We start from the raw sequence: 19,731 nt of genomic DNA, 5'->3' as shown, positions 1-19,731 counted from the left end.
ACTGTTCTTGGATAGTTTCATGCGAAGATAAGTGGGTATCGTGTTAAGAAATAAAATCATCCCCATTGTAGATGTTAGGAATTCTTATATTACAACTAAACAGGTCACTATGAAAACAGCAGAAGCTTTTACAAACTTGCAAGTTTCAGTTTCTGTGATTTGAAATTGCTTGCGTATTAATGATATTGTACCCTTTTTTGATAAGGCTTGACACAAAATACCTTAGACAGCCTGGAAAACTGCTAGGATTGAAATGGCAAGATTCTACCTCAAAATGTAATGAGCCCATTCTTGTTGGTGGCAGCAGTTTAAAATAATTTCTTGTGTGTTTGTTTAATACATGAATCAAAGACTGTGTTTAATTTCAAAGAGAGTGAATAACCTTGGTGCATTATTTGTTTGATAGGTTATCCTGCTGAAAATATCGAAACCTTCAATCTCCAAGTGTAAATACTGAGTATTCTTATTCATAAATTTCAGAAATAAAATTTATTAAGCCGTATGAGTTATGAAATTAATCAACACATTAAATAACTCATGTCTTTATTTGCTGGCAAAACATTATATACTAATCTACACTTTTAACAAGATTATCTGAAATATGTAATTTATTTTGTAACAGTATACTGTATATCCTCATCTCATTATAATGCTCTAAGTTCTGGGACTCTGCTTCAGACTGCCTGACCTTGAGTCATGTTTCTTTTGTGTTGTATTTCATTGCAAGTTATACTTATGGTTTGTTCACTATAGCTCACAACTCATTAGAGCATGCAAAATCCTTGGCTCCCAAGGCTTCCTATAATGAGGGTGGAGCATACCATCAATGCAGCTTTATCTTTTGTTCAGAGTAAGGGTTCTGAAAATTGCTTTCTCAGTTGTGTTTCGGGAGGGCAAGTCTTCCAGTTCTTCCATTGCTGATTGCTACAGGCTTACCTCTACTGGATGAGCACATCTGTTAGTGCGGAGTGGGGAAAGATCAGGCTCAGCCTTAGCTGCATTGTGCTCCGTAATTGGATAGCCTGCTGGCACTCACTGCTAAGAATGATGCATGAATAATGACCACTTGGGTGAGATATTAGAAGCTAGTAAGAGTGTATGAAAAACAATCCAATGAGCAACGTAGTGCCTTCAGGAAAGAAGAAGAGATGAGAATACAGTGTATATATAAAAAAAACACCACTGATCTTTACTATAACCACACTAATTACAAAACTAGATTTGTAGAAAATATCTTTTCATTGGGAATAGAAAGTAAACTTAATCTCTATTCCATGATTATTAAATTCTCAGAAACATACTGTCTACAGTGAGGTTCATACTGGGAAATACATTTTCATTTTTTGTGGAGTTGGAAATATCACTACCAGCTACAGGAATTATCCTTTGAAGTTAGTTTGAAAAATTTCAAAAGTATTTTCAATGTTTTCTACAGGAGGAGTATTTAATATTGCAATTTGAAATATTGGACAGACTTTTGTAATATACATGCTAATTATTCATAATGTTTTTGTGTCTTCCGTGCACTTTCTTCACTGAATAAAATTTTAAAATTTGGCATTTACTTTCAAGTTTATTTTATGCTTTTTGTTTTAGTTATTTTATTATGGGAAAAGTATTCTTAATTTAGTTCTTTTCCTGACATGTATACAGAAAAGATACTCTAATTAACATCTTGGACTGGCTTTACAATTGAAATTCAACACATAATCTTTAATATTAGATGTTACTTTTTTATTGCAAGGCTGCGAGGAAAGTCAGGGAAGAAGGGTGAGTTACATTGCTTTTGTGGAGAACTGACATGGCCTATAATGGGGAAATGGCCTTTTCCTATGTTGTTCTAATAAACTCCCAGACTTTCCTGGATTCATGAATAAGTGGAAACATTTTTTCCTTGATTATAATATGTAAAGAGAATGGTTTGCTTTTAAGCTAAGATATGGACTTGTTTTCCATTGGCGATGGCATAATGAAAACTTGCACAGTCACCTCAGCATCATAGAACAGGACTTTCAATGTCAAAATCTGGAAGAAAACAACAAATGTCACCTCATGATTGTTGATCTTTTTGCATCCTGTGATTGACCTATGTCACTCCATTCCAGGATAATGTTAGCACAACAATGCTAGGTACAGGATTTGAGGAGAACAAAGTTATTTTTACACAAGCTTAATTGCACAGGTTTTGAGCCAGATCTGATGCATGTAAGCTTTCTGTGTTTAACAGTGCTCTTTTAGTTTCACTCCTTTTTACAAAAATTACTGAAAAGCAAATAAGATGTATTACATTTTCTTTGAACATAGTTTGTTTTGTGTGTTGATTTTTCTTATGGATTTTGATGGTGAAAATCTTGTATATCTTTAAACTCACTAAAGCTGCAATTCTAAACATCATTGCAACTAACACAGCAATTTGTAAATGAAGTTACTAGCATTTTGTCCTTTCACAAAAGGCTTCTTCAATATTCAAATCATTGAGCATTCGTCATTCACCTTGTATCCTAAGGAAGTTTCAGAATTTAAGTTTGTAGGAGTGCTAACCCCAGTGCCCACACAGTTAATCCCAATTTGCAACATTCCCTCTAAACTGTCCCCTAGAAATATCTATTCAAGGACTTCTTAAATGATACAAATCCTCTGGTAGTCATTCCATGTACTCACTACCCTTAGTGTGGAAAAAATTGCCTCTCAGGTTGCTTTAAAATCTTTCCCCCCTCAAATCCAGGAAATTAGTTGTAGTCTCCCCTACCCTGGGAAAATGATGATTGCCATCCACTTTATCATAATTTTAATGATTTCTCTTATGTAGCCCCTCATTTCCAAGGAATAAAGACTTACTCTGGCCAACCTCTCCCTACAACTCAGGCAATCTAAGCCTAGCAACATTCCACTAAATCTTTTATGCACTCCTTTTAAAAATAAGATAATTAAAAATGTTTAAAGTATTCATAAAATAACATCTGATTATCTGAAAAATCTGTCAGTCTGACATCACCACAGTCCCAAGCATGTTGGATTAAAGGAGTTGTGCTGATTTGTTTTCACTGACCTTTCATCCTTTCAAATATTTATAAAAGATTTTTTCCATTCAGTTTTTATACTACCTGCATGTCTATTCTTAAACTTTATAGCTGGCCTCTTAATCAACCTTTCTGTACTCCTTGGGTGAATTCAAAACTGCCTCTGATCATTGGTACTGCTGCTTTTTAAAAATTAATTTTATGTCTGCTTTGTCTAAAGATGTAGCTAATTTTCTCTTTACCCTATTCCTCAGCTGTGCAATCGAGAGCTGTTCACTATTCCACTCTAGATCTCGTCATTATCTTATTGTACCATGTGTCCATGGGACTGCTCCCATATTTCCTTAATACTTTTGAGGCCATTTGTCCAATTGAGTTGGGGATGTCGGGGTGCTAGTGCATTCCCATCAGTTTATTCCCCATCTATTTTCCCAGTATCAAATTCTCTTTTGTAAATCTATCAGCTTCCTCCCCCTCACCCCACCTTTTTCTCTGGTCTACTTTGGGGGTAAATTGTAATGGCCAGTTTTTAAGATGTGGGAGAAAGCAAAAGCTTATGGTGAAAAGGCAACCACTCATAGAGAGAGTATACATTCTCCCAGGACCCCACCACTACATGACCTCTTCTCATTGCTACTATCAAAGAGGAACTACAGAAGCCTGAAGACACATACTCAGTGTTTTAGGAAAAGATTCTTCCCCTCTGCCATCAGATTTCTGAACGGACAAAGAGTCCATGAACGCTCTCTTTTTGCACTACCTATTTATTTTTTATATACTTCTTACTGTAATTTATATTATCTTGTATGTATTACACTGCACTGCTGCCATAAAGCAACAAATTTTATGACATATGTCAGAGATAATAAACCTGATTCTGATTATATACAGCATCAGAGATCAGGATGAGCTTGAATATTTGAAGCCATGTAGCAATATGACCAACTACTGTTTCTCTGTGCTGGTCTCTCCATAAATGCCCTTTCTTGTATCTGAGTATTCAAAGTCAAACATCTTTTCTACCAGCTAACATTCTTCAGTTACTTGGGTCCCAAGGAATATGGTCTGTGCTTTGATCATTGTAGTATTTTGCCATCCTGAATAGGCACTCGGAGACCAGGCATCTCTCATAATAGGCAAGTTCTCCCTCTTTTACACAGATATGAGCTGCAGCTTTGCTCTGTGACTCAGCATAAGTGGTGTCTGAAGAGCACTTGATCTCCTGGGCATTGAATCAAGGGGTCAAGTGCTGGACAATGAGATTTATATGGGTCGGTGTCCACTGGTCAGTGTGGATTTGGTGGGCCGAGTGGCCCATTTCTATATTGTATGACTTCATGACTCCTGCTAGATTTCTGCTGAATCCATGTGTAACATCCAGTCCTACCCCAAAATTACAAGCCAGTTATCCTGACTTCTGTGGTTGATAAGATGTTGGAGTCCATTATTAACGATATGGTTTCAGGGTACTTGGAGGAACATCATAAAATAGGCTTAAGTTAGCATTATTTTCTTAAGGGGGAATCTTGCCTGCCAAATCTGTTGGAATTCTTGGGGAAATAACAGATAGGCTAGATAAAGGAGAGTCAGTGGATGTTGTTTATTTGGACTTTTAGAAGACTTTTGACAAGGTGCCGCAAATAAGGTTGCTTAACAAGATGAGATCCCACGATATTACAGGAAAGATACTAGCATGGATAAGAAGTTGGCTGACTGGCAGGATGCCAGCAGTGGGAATAAAAGTGGGCCTATTCTGGTTGGCGGTATTCTGCAGGTATTGAGACCACTTCTTATCATGTTATATGTCAATGATTTGAATGACAGAATTGATAGCTTTGTGGCTAGGTATGTAGATTATACAAACATAGATGGGGGGCAGGTGGTATTGAGGAAGCACTGGGTCTGCAGAAGGACTTAGACAGATTAGGAGAATGCGCAAAGAAGTGGCAGATGGAATACAGTGTAGGGAAGTGTACAGTCATGCACTTTGTTGGAAGAAATAAGGGCATATATTATTTTCTAAATGGGAGAAATTCAGAAATCTAAGGTCCAAATTGACTTGAGATTCCTCGTGCAGCATTTCCTAAGGGTTAACTTGCAAATTGAGACAATGGTAAGGAAGACGGATGCACTTTAGCATTCATTTCGAGAGGACTAAAATATAAAAGCAAGGATGTAATGCTGAGGCTTTGTAAAGATTTGGTCAGAGTTCTCCTGGGGTATTGTGAGCAGCTTTGGGCCTCTTACCTAAGAAAAGATATGCTGGCATTGGAGAGGGTCCAGTGGAGGTTCACAAGAAAGATTTCTGGAATGAAAGGATTAAAGTATGAGCAGCATTTGATAGCTCTGGGCCTGTACTCACTAAGTTTAGAAGAATGAGTAGGGGTTTTCATTGAGCCCTTTCAAATATTGAAAGGCCTAGGTAAGTGGACATGGAGAAGATGTTTCCAACAATGGGAAAGTTTAGGACCAGAGGGTAGAGCCTCAGAATTGAAGGACTTCCCTTTAGAACAGAGATGAGAAGGAATTTCTTTGCTAAAGGGTGCTGAATCTGTGGCATTCATTGCCACAGACAGCTATGGAGGCCAAGTCATGTTCGTAGCCAACTAGTCCTTCACTCTCAATTATTTTTTGATTGAACACAATGTAGGGAAGGGTATGGCCATGTACTTTGGTAGAGGAATAAAGGCACAGACTGTTTTCTAAAAGAGAGTGAATTCATATATGGGAGCCACAAATGGACTTGGAAGTTCTAGTGCAAGATTCCCTGAAGGTTAATTTACTGGTTGAGCTGGTAGTAAGGAAGGCAAATGCAATGTTAGTATTCATTTCACAGAGACTAGAATATAAAAGCAAGGATATAAGAGGCTTTATAAGGTATGGGTCAGAGTGCATTTGGAGTATTGAGAGTAGTTTTGGGCCCCATATCTAAGAAAGGATGTGCTGGCATTGGAGAGTGTCCAGAGGAGATTTACAAGAATGATCTCAGGAATGAAAGAGTTAATGTATGAGGAGTGTTTGATGGCTCTGGGTCTGTACTCGCTAGAGTCTAGAGGGTGGATCTCATTGAAACATACCAAATATTGAAAGGCCTAGAGAGAGTGGATTTGCAGAGCATGTTTCAATAGTTGGAGAGTTTAGGACCAGAGGACACCGCCTCTGGATAGAAGGACGTCACTGTGAAATTCACTGTCACAGATGGCTGTGGAGACCAAGTAATTGGGAATATTTAAAGTGGAACTTGATACATTCTTGATTAGTAAGAGTGTCAAATGTGATGGAGAGAAGGCAGGAGACTGTAGTTAAAGAAGGAAAGTAAATTAGACATGATTGAATCGCAGCGCAGACTCAATGGGCCAAGTGGCCTAATCTTGTCCTGATGATCTTCTCTCCCTATATTCTTAAATGACCATGTTACCTTTAAATATACAGGGACTGTTCCAAAATCTAGGGAATTTTGAATTGATAATCAATACATTTTGTAACCAGAGAGAGTAGACCATCAGATCCCAATGGTTTTAGCTATATTAATTTCTCCAGGAACTTCTATTTAGATCTTCATTGTCATAAACCTTTGTTTCCTGAACACTCCCCACAACATGGATGGCATTTTCTGCAATGAAGGTTGATAGAAAATGTTTGTTTAATGATTTTCAGCAAGTTTTTTTCTCTCTAGATAGATAGATAGATACTTTATTCATCCCCATGGGGAAATTCAACTTTTTTCCAATGTCCCATACACTTGTTGTAGCAAAACTAATTACATACAATACTTAACTCAGTAAAAAAAAATATGATATGCATCTAAATCACTATCTCAAAAAGCATTAATAATAGCTTTTAAAAAGTTCTTAAGTCCTGGCGGTAGAATTGTAAAGCCTAATGGCATTGGGGAGTATTGACCACTTCATCCTGTCTGAGGAGCATTGCATCGATAGTAACCTGTCGCTGAAACTGCTTCTCTGTCTCTGGATGGTGCTATGTAGAGGATGTTCAGAGTTATCCATAATTGACCGTAGCCTACTCAGCGCCCTTCGCTCAGCTACCGATGTTAAACTCTCCAGTACTTTGCCCACGACAGAGCCCACCTTCCTTACCAGCTTATTAAGACGTGAGGCGTCCCTCTTCTTAATGCTTCCTCCCCAACACGCCACCACAAAGAAGAGGGCGCTCTCCACAACTGACCTATAGAACATCTTCAGCATCTCACTACAGACATTGAATGATGCCAACCTTCTAAGGAAGTACAGTCGACTCTGTGCCTTCCTGCACAAGGCATCTGTGTTGGCAGTCCAGTCTAGCTTTTCGTCTAACTGTACTCCCAGATACTTGTACGTCTTAACCTGCTCCACACATTCTCCATTAATGATCACTGGCTCCATATGAGGCCTAGATCTCCTAAAGTCCACCACCATCTCCTTGGTCTTGGTGATATTATAATTTGTCACTGTGGGGCCCATTATTAATTTTGATACTGCTCTTTTATAAATACAGAGGTACATACAATCTTTTCTAATGTAATTCTAGCTAATTTAGTCTCAGTCTATCATGTCTCGCTTTATCAGTCTCCTGGATCTGATGGCCAACACTTTGGATACTTAAAAAGATGGCTACAGAAATACTTTACTGATGATCTTCCAAAATTCCGTCTATTTTGGAACTCTCTCTGAAGGCTTAAAGATAGTTATATAAGCTTACGAGGAGAGAAGAAACTGGAATAATGAGCTAGTTGCTGTCTCTTGAAGCTGTCCCACACTTCTTATGGGACTTCTTTTGCTCTGATCATACCTTTTGCCTCCAAAACTTTTCTCAGTGTCCTGATTGTATTGCTTTAAGTTCTTTTTATTATCTTAATAACCCTGGCCAACGTATCTTTCTTAGAACACTACAGCTCAGTACAGGCCCTTCAGCCCATTATGCTATGTTGACCTTTTAACCTACTCTAAAATCTATCTTACCCTTTCCTCCTACATAGTCCTTTATTTTTCTATCATCCATTGACCGTCTAAGAGTTTCTGAAATACCCCTAATGCATATGCCACTTCGACCATTCCTTGCAGAGCATTCTGTGCACCCACCACTTTCTGTGTTAGAAAACTTATCTCTCATATTCCCCCCCCCCCCCCATAGTTTCCTCTAATCACCTTAAAATTATGCCCCATCATGTTAACCATTTACAGCCTGGGAAGGTCTCTTGCTATCCACTCTATCTGTACCTCTTATCATTTAAGGTACACTAATACTAATCACTTCTCATCTGCCTTCGCTCCAGAGAGAAATGCCCTAGCTCACTCAGCCTCTCCTTAGAGCTCTCTAATTGGTTTTATTTAAGTTGAAGAAACAAAATTCTGACTGAGATGTCTGTCTTTTGGCAACATTTATCTGTATTTTGATCACTTTTCTCTAGGGGAAGAGATTGTTAGTTCACCCTTTCACATTACAAAATATACAGTCTACAAAATTTCATTGTTGGTTGCATGGGATGTTGTTCCAGAAAGTTATCCCAATGAATTTGATTAACTTCTTCTTGAACTTCATTTGCCAACCTGATACACTAAGTCCATATGAACAATAATGTCCCCCATGATTTTTATATTAGCATTATTACCTTTTTTCTTACTTTTAATTCATTCAACAATAATTTGCTACTAAACCACTATAAACCGGTGTCTTTTGTCTGTTGTTAACTGTTTTCTTTATCCATGTGGATTCTTCTTCCTATTCCTCGGGGCCAATATCATTTCTCACTGGTTATGTAATGCTGTATTTCAGAGCATTTCCTATCCTATTTTATTTGTCTCATCTAAACTTTAAATATGCTTCTCAGGTGAACTCTAGGATTATGTGGCACCCTTTATAGAAAAATGCATAAAAAGGTATAATGAAGAGTTTTTTTCACAGGTTTGAATAAATACTTTAGAGATTTGGCAAATTGCCATAAAATGCTGTATTTTCTGTAGTCCTGAAGTTCTTCATAGATATTCATTACCACTTAGCTATGGAGGTCAAGTCATTGGGTATATTTAAAGCAAGGTTTGATTAGTAAGCGTGTCAAAAGTTACAGGGAAAAGGCAGGAAAATGGGGTTAAGAGGGAAAATAAATCAACATGATAGAATGATGGAGAAGGCTGAATGGGCTGAATGGTCTTATCTGTCATCTTATGGCATTGTGGTATAGGGAATGGGGAAACAACAGAGGTTAAGGATCAGGGAAAAGACAAAAATAAAAAAAATAAGATTCTTCTACTTGAAACCACAGCACCTAATTTTGAATGAGTGAAAGTGGAAAGAAAGAAAGTAGGGGTTGAAAATGGAAAGTAAAAATAGAATTGAGAGTAACCCTGCGTAATTGGATCTGGAGTATCTCCTGGGACATCTCTGGATCTGCTGTAACTAAAATGAGACTGTTAATGTTGGCATTGTGCTATCCAAACAAAACATAGCATCCTCTGACTGACAGAGCAATGCCATGGGGGTTTCAGCATCAGTTTTAATATATCATGGCTAAGTTAAATAATGATGTAAACGAAAATGGAAAAATCGGGTTAAATTGCATCAGCCGAGTCTGGTGTCACTTAATGGTGTACTTTTCTGTATTCCACTACTCTCTGTTGTGTCTAATCATACCACTTGATGGGGTTACAGATAATTTCATAATTAGATTTAATATAAGAATATTTTTATTTGCATAATATATTGTGTTATGTGAAGTACAGCTAATTTTCCCATTTCTAGTCATTATATAAACTGTTTCAATTAATGCTCTGAAAATAGTACAGTGTAATATCTTGTCACTGAAGGTCTAAGTTTTATTTCTATAATTTATGTGCTGGATATGAATAGACTTTTTAATGATCCTTTTGAAAAGTCATATTTCTCAGACAATTCCTGACATGTTCTGAGTGCTTGTAAACATATTTTTATTTGTTTATTGATATCAAAAAGTACTGGCATGAATGCAAAGATGCAAATGTGCCTACCTGAGTATTAAAAAGGTAGAGATTTAGGCTGAGTAAATAATAAATTATTTAAAAGTTTATTTAATTATAGATATTTCCCACAAATTCCTATTTTAATCAAAATATTTGCATGAAAATAGTACATAGCTCATAAAAGAGAAATTTCTTTCACCGATGGAAATAGATATTAAAATTTAAGTAGTATGTATTAAAATTTAATTTCTATTGTATTTTATATTACTTCTATATAAATGACGCTGACAGGAATGAAGCATTGAATGTAAAATTTATTGCACAAATGGAGACATCTATCGTCTACATATTTAATTGCAAGGAACTTGCCATTCTAAGTTGGAACATGTTTGGTGGAAAGCAAACATGCGTCTGTACAAATGTAGTTTGAGACTATTTTAGAACCCTACTGAAAAATCTGTTTATTGTGCTGCAAAAAAAATTAAAATTGAACAATGAATTAATTGCATTGAATTGAGATATCTATGACAAAATGTTTCTTTGTGAAGAATTTTATATTAGTTACTTACTGAATATTTTCCTCAATTAAATGAAACAAAACTATATTATTTACAAGGTAATATTTGTTTTTTTCTGTTGCCAGAAAAGAAATTCATCAGGTCAAACCAGCACAACTGTCAGCAAAAACCTGTCAGTGGGATTATATCACACTGCCACTCACTTCATGGGCCAGCAAACTTCAGAGACCACAGATAGAACATGTTCAAGTCCACAACAAAACCATTACCAGCCCATGGAGAGCTTTTTATCTCCTCAGCCGAACAGACAGGTGGCACCGGTGACAGCAAAGCAGAGTAATTCAGTGATGGACAACTTGAAGTTACTCACATCAAGCACAGGAAGGCAAGACTTCCAAACTGTTTCTGACATAATTGACGGGAAGACAGGGCTTCCAGGCAATGAAGTAATGCCACTCATTCCCATCATCTCTTCTAAACCGGCAAGATGTAACAATGAAGGGACAGAAATTAATAAGAATATTATAGCAAAAGGTTCAGTTGGCAGTTCAGAATTAGCTTTATCTGTGGCTCAGTTAGAGCCCATTAAGAAAGAAATAAAAGAAGGCACAGTGCAGAATGATGTTAAGAATCACCTGACAGTTGAAGATAAAATTCCTAACAATCCTGCTGCATGTGTACAGACCCCTGAGCAGTTTCAGAGATTGTCCATGGATCCAGTCCAACTCGCTGGCAGTTCTGACATGACCCTGAAGGGAAACAGCATTTTTCAATTAAGTAATGCTTTCTTTGGTCAGTATTTTCTTTATGCTCATTTAAGTACATGGTAGTTCATTTAAAATACCACTGAAGAAAAGGTTGTTTAAATTAATAAGAATGATGCTGTCTCTAATTTTAATGTAGAAATGATGGTTTTACATTTTATTGGCAGAACTTCTGTCCCAAGACAAGATTTGCCATTCACCTTTTCATTACTGTGAGCCAAATGTATCTTTTTAACTTGGTATGGTCCTTAAAGGATCTGCTTTTGTAAAGAAGAATATTTTGGTATAAATTTTAATTCAATATTTACATGCTTTTATTGTAAATTGTGGTGGATGGTTCATTTGTAAGGTGCTGGGAGCTTTTACACAGAACATAAGAGAGGGGCAGAATTAGACCATTCAGCCCATTGTGTCTGTTCTGCCATTGCATCATGGTTGATTTATTGTCCCTCTCAACCCTATTCTCCCGCTGTTTCATGATAACCTTTGACGCCCTGACTAATCAGGAACCTATCAACCTCTGCTTTAAACATCTCCAATGACTTTGCCTCCACAGCCGCCTGTGGCATTGAATTCCACAGATTCACGGCCCACTAGCTGAAGAAATTCCTCCTCGTCTCTGTACTAAATGGATGTCCCTCTGTTCTTCGGCTGTGCCCTCTGGTCCTATACTTCTTCATTATAGGAAACATCTTCTCCACTTTCACTTTATCTAGGCTTTACAACAGTACAGCTCAGAAACAGGCCTTTCAGCCTATGATATGTAATCCTTTCTGCCTATACATGGCCCATATCCCTTTATCCTCTGCATATTGAGATGCTTATCCAAGAGTTTTTTCATTGTGTCTATCATTTCTGCCTCCACCATCACCTCTGGCAATACATTCCAGGCACCCACTACTCTACATAAAAATGCCTGCAAATCTCTTTTCAGCCTGCCCCATTTTACCTTAAATGCACGTTCTCTAGTACAAGTAATTTTGACCATGGAAAAAAGATACCCACTGTATATTTATGTCTTTCATAATTTTATAAGCTTTTGTGAAGAGTTATGATGTATCAAAAATATGTTACTTGATAAAATTTATAAGATTACAATTCAAATCCTTTTGGAAATGGGAGACAAGGAAATGGTGGATGAACTGAGTAAGTATTTTGCATCAGTCTTCACTGTGAAAGACACTAACAGTATTGTGGATGTTCCAGCTGTCAGGGATCATGAAGGGTGTAAAGTTACCAATACTAGAGAGAAGCTTCTTGAAAAACTGAAAGATAGTGTAAACCCAGGGTTCTGACAGAAGTTGCTGAAGAGATTGTGGAGGCATTAGTAATGACCTTCCAAGAATCACTAGATTCTGGAATGGTTCCAGAGGATTAGAAAATTGCAAAGGCCACTCCATGCTTCAAGAAGGTAGCGAGGCAGAAGAAAGGAAACTATAGACCCGTTAGTTTGATCTTTGTGGTTGGGAAGATGTTGGAGTAAATTATTAAGGATGAGGTCTCAGGGTACTTGGAGGCACATGATAAAATAGGCCACAGTCAACATAGTTTCCTCAAGGAAAAAGCTTGACTAACAAATCTGTAGGAAATCTTTGAAGATCGATAGACAAAGGAAAATCGTTGATGTTGTGTATTTGGAGTTTTAGAAGGCCTTTGACGAGGTGCTACACATGAGGCTACTTAACAAGCTACAATTATTACAGGAAAGATTCTCGCATGGATAAAGCTGTGGCTGATTGGTTGGAGGTAAAGAGTGGGAATAAAGGGAGCCTTTTCTGGTTGGCTGCCAGTGACTAGTGGTGTTCCATAGTGGTCTGTGTTGGGGCCGATTCTTTTTATGTTATAAGTCAATGATTTGGATCATGGAATTGATGGCTTTGTTGCAAAGTTTGCAGATGATACAAAGATAGGTGGAGGGGCAGGTAGTTTTGAGGAAGTAGAGAGATTAGGAGAATCGGCAAAGAAATGGCAGATGGAATACAGTATTGAGAAGTGTATGGTCATGCACTTTGGTAGAAGAAATGAAAGGGTTGACTATTTTGTAAATGGAGAGAAAATACAAAAAAACTGAGGCACAAAGGGACTTGGGTGTCCTTGTGCAGGATTCCCAAAAGGTTAATTTGCAAGTTGTGCCTATGTTGAGGAAGGCAAATGCAATGTTAGCATTCATTTCAAGAGGAATAGAGAATAAAAGCAAGGAAGTAATGTTGAGACTTTATAAAGCACTGGTGAGGCCTCACTCGGACTATTGTTGGAATCAGGATCAGGTTTAATATCTCCGTCATATGTCATGAAATTTCTTAACTTAGTGGCAGCAGTGCAATGCAATACATGATAACATTGGGAAAAAAATAAGTATATCAATTACAGTAAGTATATATATATATAGTTAAATATTAGTATATATTAGTAAGTATCTATATATATATATATATATATATATATATAGTTAATATTAAATAGTTAAATTAAAAATGGTGCAAAAACAGAAATAACAAAAGTTAGGTAGTGTTCATGGGTTCAATGTCCATTTAGGAATTGGATTGCTGAGGGGAAGAAGCTGTTCCTGAATCACTGAGTGCGTGCCTTCAGACTTATGTACCTCCTTCTTGATGATAACAATGCGAAGAGGGCATATCCTGGGTGTTGGTGGTCCTTAGTGATGGACGCTGCCTCTCTTAGACACCATTCCTTGAGGATGTCTTGAATACTATGGAGGCTGGTACCCAAGATGGAGTTTTACAACTTTCTTTTGCTTCTTTCAATCCTGTGCAGTGGCCCCCGCACCCCTATACCAGACAGTGATGCGGCCTGTCAGAATGCTCTCCATAGTACATCAGTAGAAGTTTTCAAGTGTCTTATGTGACAAACCAAATCTCCTCAAACTCCTAATGAAATAGAGCCACTGTTTTGCCTTCGTTATAGCTGCATCGATATGTTGGGACCAAGTTAGATCCTCAGAGTTAATGACACCCAGGAACTTGAAACTGCTTACTCTTTCCACTTCAGATCCCTCTATGAGGATTGATTTGTGATCACTAGTCCTCCCCTCTCTGATGTCCACAGCCAGCTCTTTGGTCTAACTGATGTCGAGTGCAAAGCTGTAGCTGTGATACCACTCGACTCACTGGTATATCTCGCTCCTGTACGCCTTCTCATCTCCATCTGAGAGATTGCGAGCAATGGTTCTATCATCAGCAAATTTATATGAAATGCTCTGGTTCCATCTCCATCCCAGCCAATCTTGTGAGATGGAAGTGCAAGCCCACTTGAAACCCCTTGTTTGTGTGGATGCTGCGTGATTTATTACCCTGTTACAAATCAGTACTACAAAATAACAGACAGTACACAGCAGACAATTAAACGATTTAGCTTTATAATTCTTATTTTGACTAAAGGGTTAGTAAAGAAAAAACAAAAAAAGAAAAGGGCCCATTTTAATGAAGCAGTCTAATGTGCTCAAATTGGAGCTCACAGTTTTCCCTTCACTGACTTTGACTCCCCCCGGACTTCGTCAAATCATGGCCCCTCTACTGGTTGAGTCCTACAAACTCTTCTCTCCAGCGTCTTTGCCCTTCATCTCCTGTTGAGCAAAAGACCCAGTTCACACCAGTGTCCGGCACACAACACAAAAAACACACCCCTTTCATTGGATGGCTCACATTCCAAAGCAGCCATTATCTTTAACCATGACCAAGCACTGCTTCTACAGAAAAGCCATCACATTAACAGTGAAATCATTCCCAGGGTGTTACATATAGATGGCATGTGAGCTATGCTTAGTCACATAGTCATGGGTCTAGAGAGAGTGGAGCAGTGGACTAAGCACGCATCTTTGCGATGCGTCAGTGTTGATCGTCAGTGAGGAGGAGTTATTAATGCCTATCCATACAGATTGTGGTATTCCGGTTAGGAAGTTGAGGATCCAATTGCAGAGAGAGGTATAGAGACCCCAGGATCTGTAGCTTATCGATCAGTACCATTGGAATAATAGTGTTAAACGCTGAGCATAGTCAGTGAACAGTATCCTGACATAGATGTTTGTATTGTCCAGATGATCTAAGGCCATGTGAAGATCCATTGAGATAGCATCTGCTGTAGACCTGTTGTGGTGATAGGCAAATTGCAGTGGGTCCAGGTCCTTCCTGAGGCAGGAGTTGATTCTAGCCATGAATAATCTCTCAAAGCATTTCATCACAATAGGTGTGAGTGCTATTGATGATAGTCATTAAGACAACTCACACTACTCTTCTTGGGCACTGGTATAAATGTTGTCCTTTTGAAGCAGGTGGGAACTTTTGACCATAGCAAAGAGAGGTTGAAAATTTTCTTGAATACACCCGTCAGGTGGTTGGCACAAGTTTTCAGAGCCTTACCAGGTACTCCATCAGGGCCTGTCACGTTACGAGGGTTCACCTTCCTGAGTGTGGTGAATCTGTGGAATTCATTACCACAGGCAGCAATGGAGGCCAAGTCTTTAAGGCAGAGGTTGATAGATTCTTGATTAGTTCAGGCTTGAAGGAAAAGTGGATCAGCCATGATGAAATGGCGGAGCAGACTCAATGGGCCAAATGGCCTAATTCTGCTCCTATATCTTATGGAAATATAGTATTAAGTAACTACAAATACAAGTAATACTGTATAGAATAAGTTTGGAGAGCAATATGAATTAGAGAATAATTTATTCAGTAAGTTCCAAATGACCGTTTCAATGATTCAAATAAATTGTGCCTTTCGATTGTCCTGACTACACTGCAGTGAAATCCATGCATAAGAATTTTGAAATAGATGAATTTGTTGATTAAATGCTAGTCCAGATAATCAAGCATATATAGTTTGGATGGAGGTCATGAAGAATAGGAAATGAAAAGATTTGCACAAATTTGAAAGTAGCAAAAGCATGCTTCTATGCCAGGTGGACTGAGAGCAGGTACACACATGCAGTGTTGTAAAGATGGAACAAGGTATTTGTTTGGTCAAAGAAGACATGTTTAGAAGGTTAATTCATAGAATAACAAGGCACCCAGACTGTTTGTAATCTAGTTCATTTTGAGGTGGAGTTAATCCTGAGAGACGAGAGAATGGTCTATAAGACTACGTCAGTGACAGTGACACCCCTCGTGCTAATAGATTGAATGTCTTCTACGCAGAGATTGCTGCACTGAATGATGTGCCGATGCGGAATGCCTCCCTACCTCCTGAGGAGTGGTCACTCTGGTTGGCCACAACTGATGTGATGGCAACTATAATCAAGGTCAACCCCCACAAAGCTGGGCAGCCAGCCAACATACCTGCTCAGGTGCTGAGAGATTGTGCAGCCCAGCTAGCAGATATTCCCACGAATATCTTCAACATCTCTCTGAAATGATCCACCATGCCTGCCATCATCATTCCAGTGCCCAAGAGGTTGTCAATAGCCTGCCTTAATGACTACCATCCAGTAGCATAGACCTCAATAATAATGAAGCGCTTTGAGCAGCTGGTCATGAACTGTATTAAATCCTGCTCTCATTGGACCCCCTACTAGTTTGCATATCACCCAAATAGGTCCACCCAGATGAAATAGCCTCTGCCATCTACTCAGTCCTGTCCCATCTAGAGAATAGCATCTCCTCTGTCAGAATGTTGTTCATTGACTTCAGTTCAGCTTTAATACAATCAGTTGTCAGAAGCTGGTGGATAAACTATCTCAGCACATTCCTCTTTAACTGGGTCTTGGAGTTGTTAATGGGGAGACCTCAGACAGTTCGTGATGGCAGGAACATCTCCAGCTTCATTATGCTGAGCACTAGGGATCCCAGGGCTGCATGCTGATCCTGCTGTTGTTCACACTCTTGATGCGTGACTGTAATACTAGATCCAGCTGTAATCGCATCATTAAATTTGCTGATGACACCTCATCCACAACAATGATGAGTTGGCTTAGAGAGAGGAGGTAGAGTGGCTTGTGGACTGGGACTGGTGCAAACACAACAACTTGAGACTGCTCTCAGGATGAGGCTTTTCATTCCAGGACGAAGGAGATGTCTTACTTTTTTAAACAAAGGGGCTTCCCTTCTTCCACCATCAACTCTGCTCTCAAATGCATCTCTCCCATTTCCCGCACATCTGCCCTCACCCCATCCGCCCGCCACCCCGCTCGGGATAGGGTTCCCCTTGTCCTCACCTACCACCCCACCAGCCTCCAGGTCCAACATATAATTCTCCGTAACTTCCGCCACCTCCAACGGGATCCCACTACCAAGCATATCTTACCCTCTCCTCCTTTTTCTGCTTTCCGCAGGGATCGCTCCCTCCACGACTCCCTTGTCCACTCATCCCCCCCATCCCTTCCCACCGATCTCCCTCCTGGCACTTATCCTTGTAAGCGGAACAAATGCTACACCTGCCCTTACACTTCCTCTCTCACCACCATTCAGGGCCCCAGACAGTCCTTCCAAGTGAGGCGACACTTCACCTATGAGTCGGCTGGTGTGGTATACTGCGTCCGGTGCTCCCAGTGTGGCCTTTTATATATTGGTGAGACCTGACGCAGACTGGGAGACCGTTTCACTGAACACCTACGCTCGGTCCGCCAAAGAAAGCAGGATCTCCCAGTGGCCACACATTTTAATTCCATGTCCCATTCCCATTCTGATATGTCTATCCATGGCCTCCTCTACTGTCAAAATGAATCCAAACTCAGGTTGGAGAAACAACACCTTATATACCGGCTGGGTAGCCTCCAACCTGATGGCATGAACATTGACTTCTCTAACTTCCGTTAATGCCCCTCCTCCCCTTCTTACCCCATCCCTGGCATACTTAGTTGTTTGCCTGTTCTCCATCTCCCTCTGATGCTCCCCCCCCCTTTTTTCTTTCTCCCGAGGCCTCCCGTCCCATGATCCTTTCCCTTCTCCAGCTCTGTATCACTTTTGCCAATCACCTTTCCAGCTCTTAGCTTCATCCCACCCCCTCCGGTTTTCTCCTGTCATTTCGCATTTCCCCCTCCCCCCACTACTTTCAAATCTCATACTATCTTTCCCTTCGGTTAGTCCTGACGAAGGGTCTCGGCCTGAAACGTCGACAGTGCTTCTCCTTATAGATGCTGCCTGGCCTGCTGTGTTTCACCAGCATTTTGTGTGGGTTGTTGTTTGAATTTCCAGCATCTGCAGATTTCCTCGTGTTTGAACTTGAGACTTAATCTGGACAGTACTAAAGAGATGATTGTCAACTTCAAGAAGGCACAGGCTGACCACTCCCTACTGCACATCAATGGCTCCTCCGTCGAGAGATTCAGGAGCACCAAGTGTCTTTGAGTGTACATTGCGGAAGATCTCACCTGGTCCTTCAACACTACCTCTTTGGTCAAGAAAGCACAGCAACACTACCAACTTCCTGAGTAGATTGAGGTGACCGAGGCTCCCCACCCCCATTCTAACCACATTCTACCAGAACACCATTGGGAGTGTCCTGACTAGATGTATCACCATCTGGTGCGGGAATTGCCAGACATCTGACTACAAAATCCTGCAATGGATTGTGAGGACTATTGAGAGAATCATTTGGGTATCTTTCCCTCCCTTGTCCCTCATTCAAGATGTGTACCAGAAGTGCTGCATTCACACAGTCCTCAGCATTGTCAAGGGCCCCTCCCATCTGTCCCACAATCTCTTTGACCTCCTACCATCAGGCAGAAGGTACTGCAGTACAAGAACAAGGACTGTTAGGGTGGGTAACAGCTTCTTCCCCTAGGCTGTGAGATTTATGAACACCCTGCTACACCCAGTATACACTATTTATGACAGTTCCTGTAGCATTATACTGTTGTATATTTAACTATATGTCATATATACACTTTATATCAATGTGTACATCTACAGAATTTGAAAAAATCTGTTAATACTAATGTGTTAATCTCTTATGTGCTGTGTGTGATATGCATACTGTGTTTTGCACCTAGGTCCCAGAGGAACATTGTTTCATTTAACTGTATACATATGTACAGTTAAATGATAATAAACTTGAACTTGAAGCCAATGAATTTGGTATTCCTGCATTTAATTTAGAAAACTGCCTCATCTCAGTCTGGGTATCAGGCAACAGCGGCAGTGTTAGGTCAACAGGTGTTTTGATGATGGAGAGTTACGTCATTATCAAGAATTAGCATGTAGAAATTAGGGGATGTCAAGAGTATAAATTGTTCATTGATAGAGATCAGAAGCTAAGCTCAGGTTGCAAGTTGTCTCATCAGTCACTATTAAACAGCTTGCAATTAATTACTAACAAAGCCTCACTATGAATTGTTGTTAATGCAAATGATACATTTCACTGTGTGTTTCAATATACTTGTGAATAATAAGTGAATCTGAATTGTAAATATTTTGGTGACATAGCTACGAACATGAATTAAATATCTTTGCAAATGTAAAAAATGTAAAGATATTTGCAAACTGGCAAATTGAAAAATAAAGTAAAACTATCTTATTGATATAATTTTTTTTGTTAAGAGTCACAA

The 19,731-nt window shown here is 39.3% G+C and overlaps 1 protein-coding gene across 1 annotated transcript in view; it reads left to right on the top strand.

The window, feature by feature from the left end:
* kiz (kizuna centrosomal protein) overlaps window positions 1–19,731 on the top strand; it is a 223,407-nt gene that overhangs the window by 103,962 nt on the left and 99,714 nt on the right. Inside the window, exon 5 of the mRNA XM_073051369.1 lies at window positions 10,596–11,262. Coding sequence (XP_072907470.1) covers window positions 10,596–11,262 — 667 coding nt within the window. The remainder of the gene's footprint in view (window positions 1–10,595; window positions 11,263–19,731) is intronic.

Source organism: Hemitrygon akajei, chromosome 7 (assembly GCF_048418815.1).
Source record: "Hemitrygon akajei chromosome 7, sHemAka1.3, whole genome shotgun sequence".
In the NCBI taxonomy this organism is placed as follows: Eukaryota; Metazoa; Chordata; class Chondrichthyes; order Myliobatiformes; family Dasyatidae; genus Hemitrygon; species Hemitrygon akajei.
The sequence above is the reverse complement of the archived record's forward strand: the minus strand, read 5'-3'. Positions and strand labels throughout refer to the sequence as shown.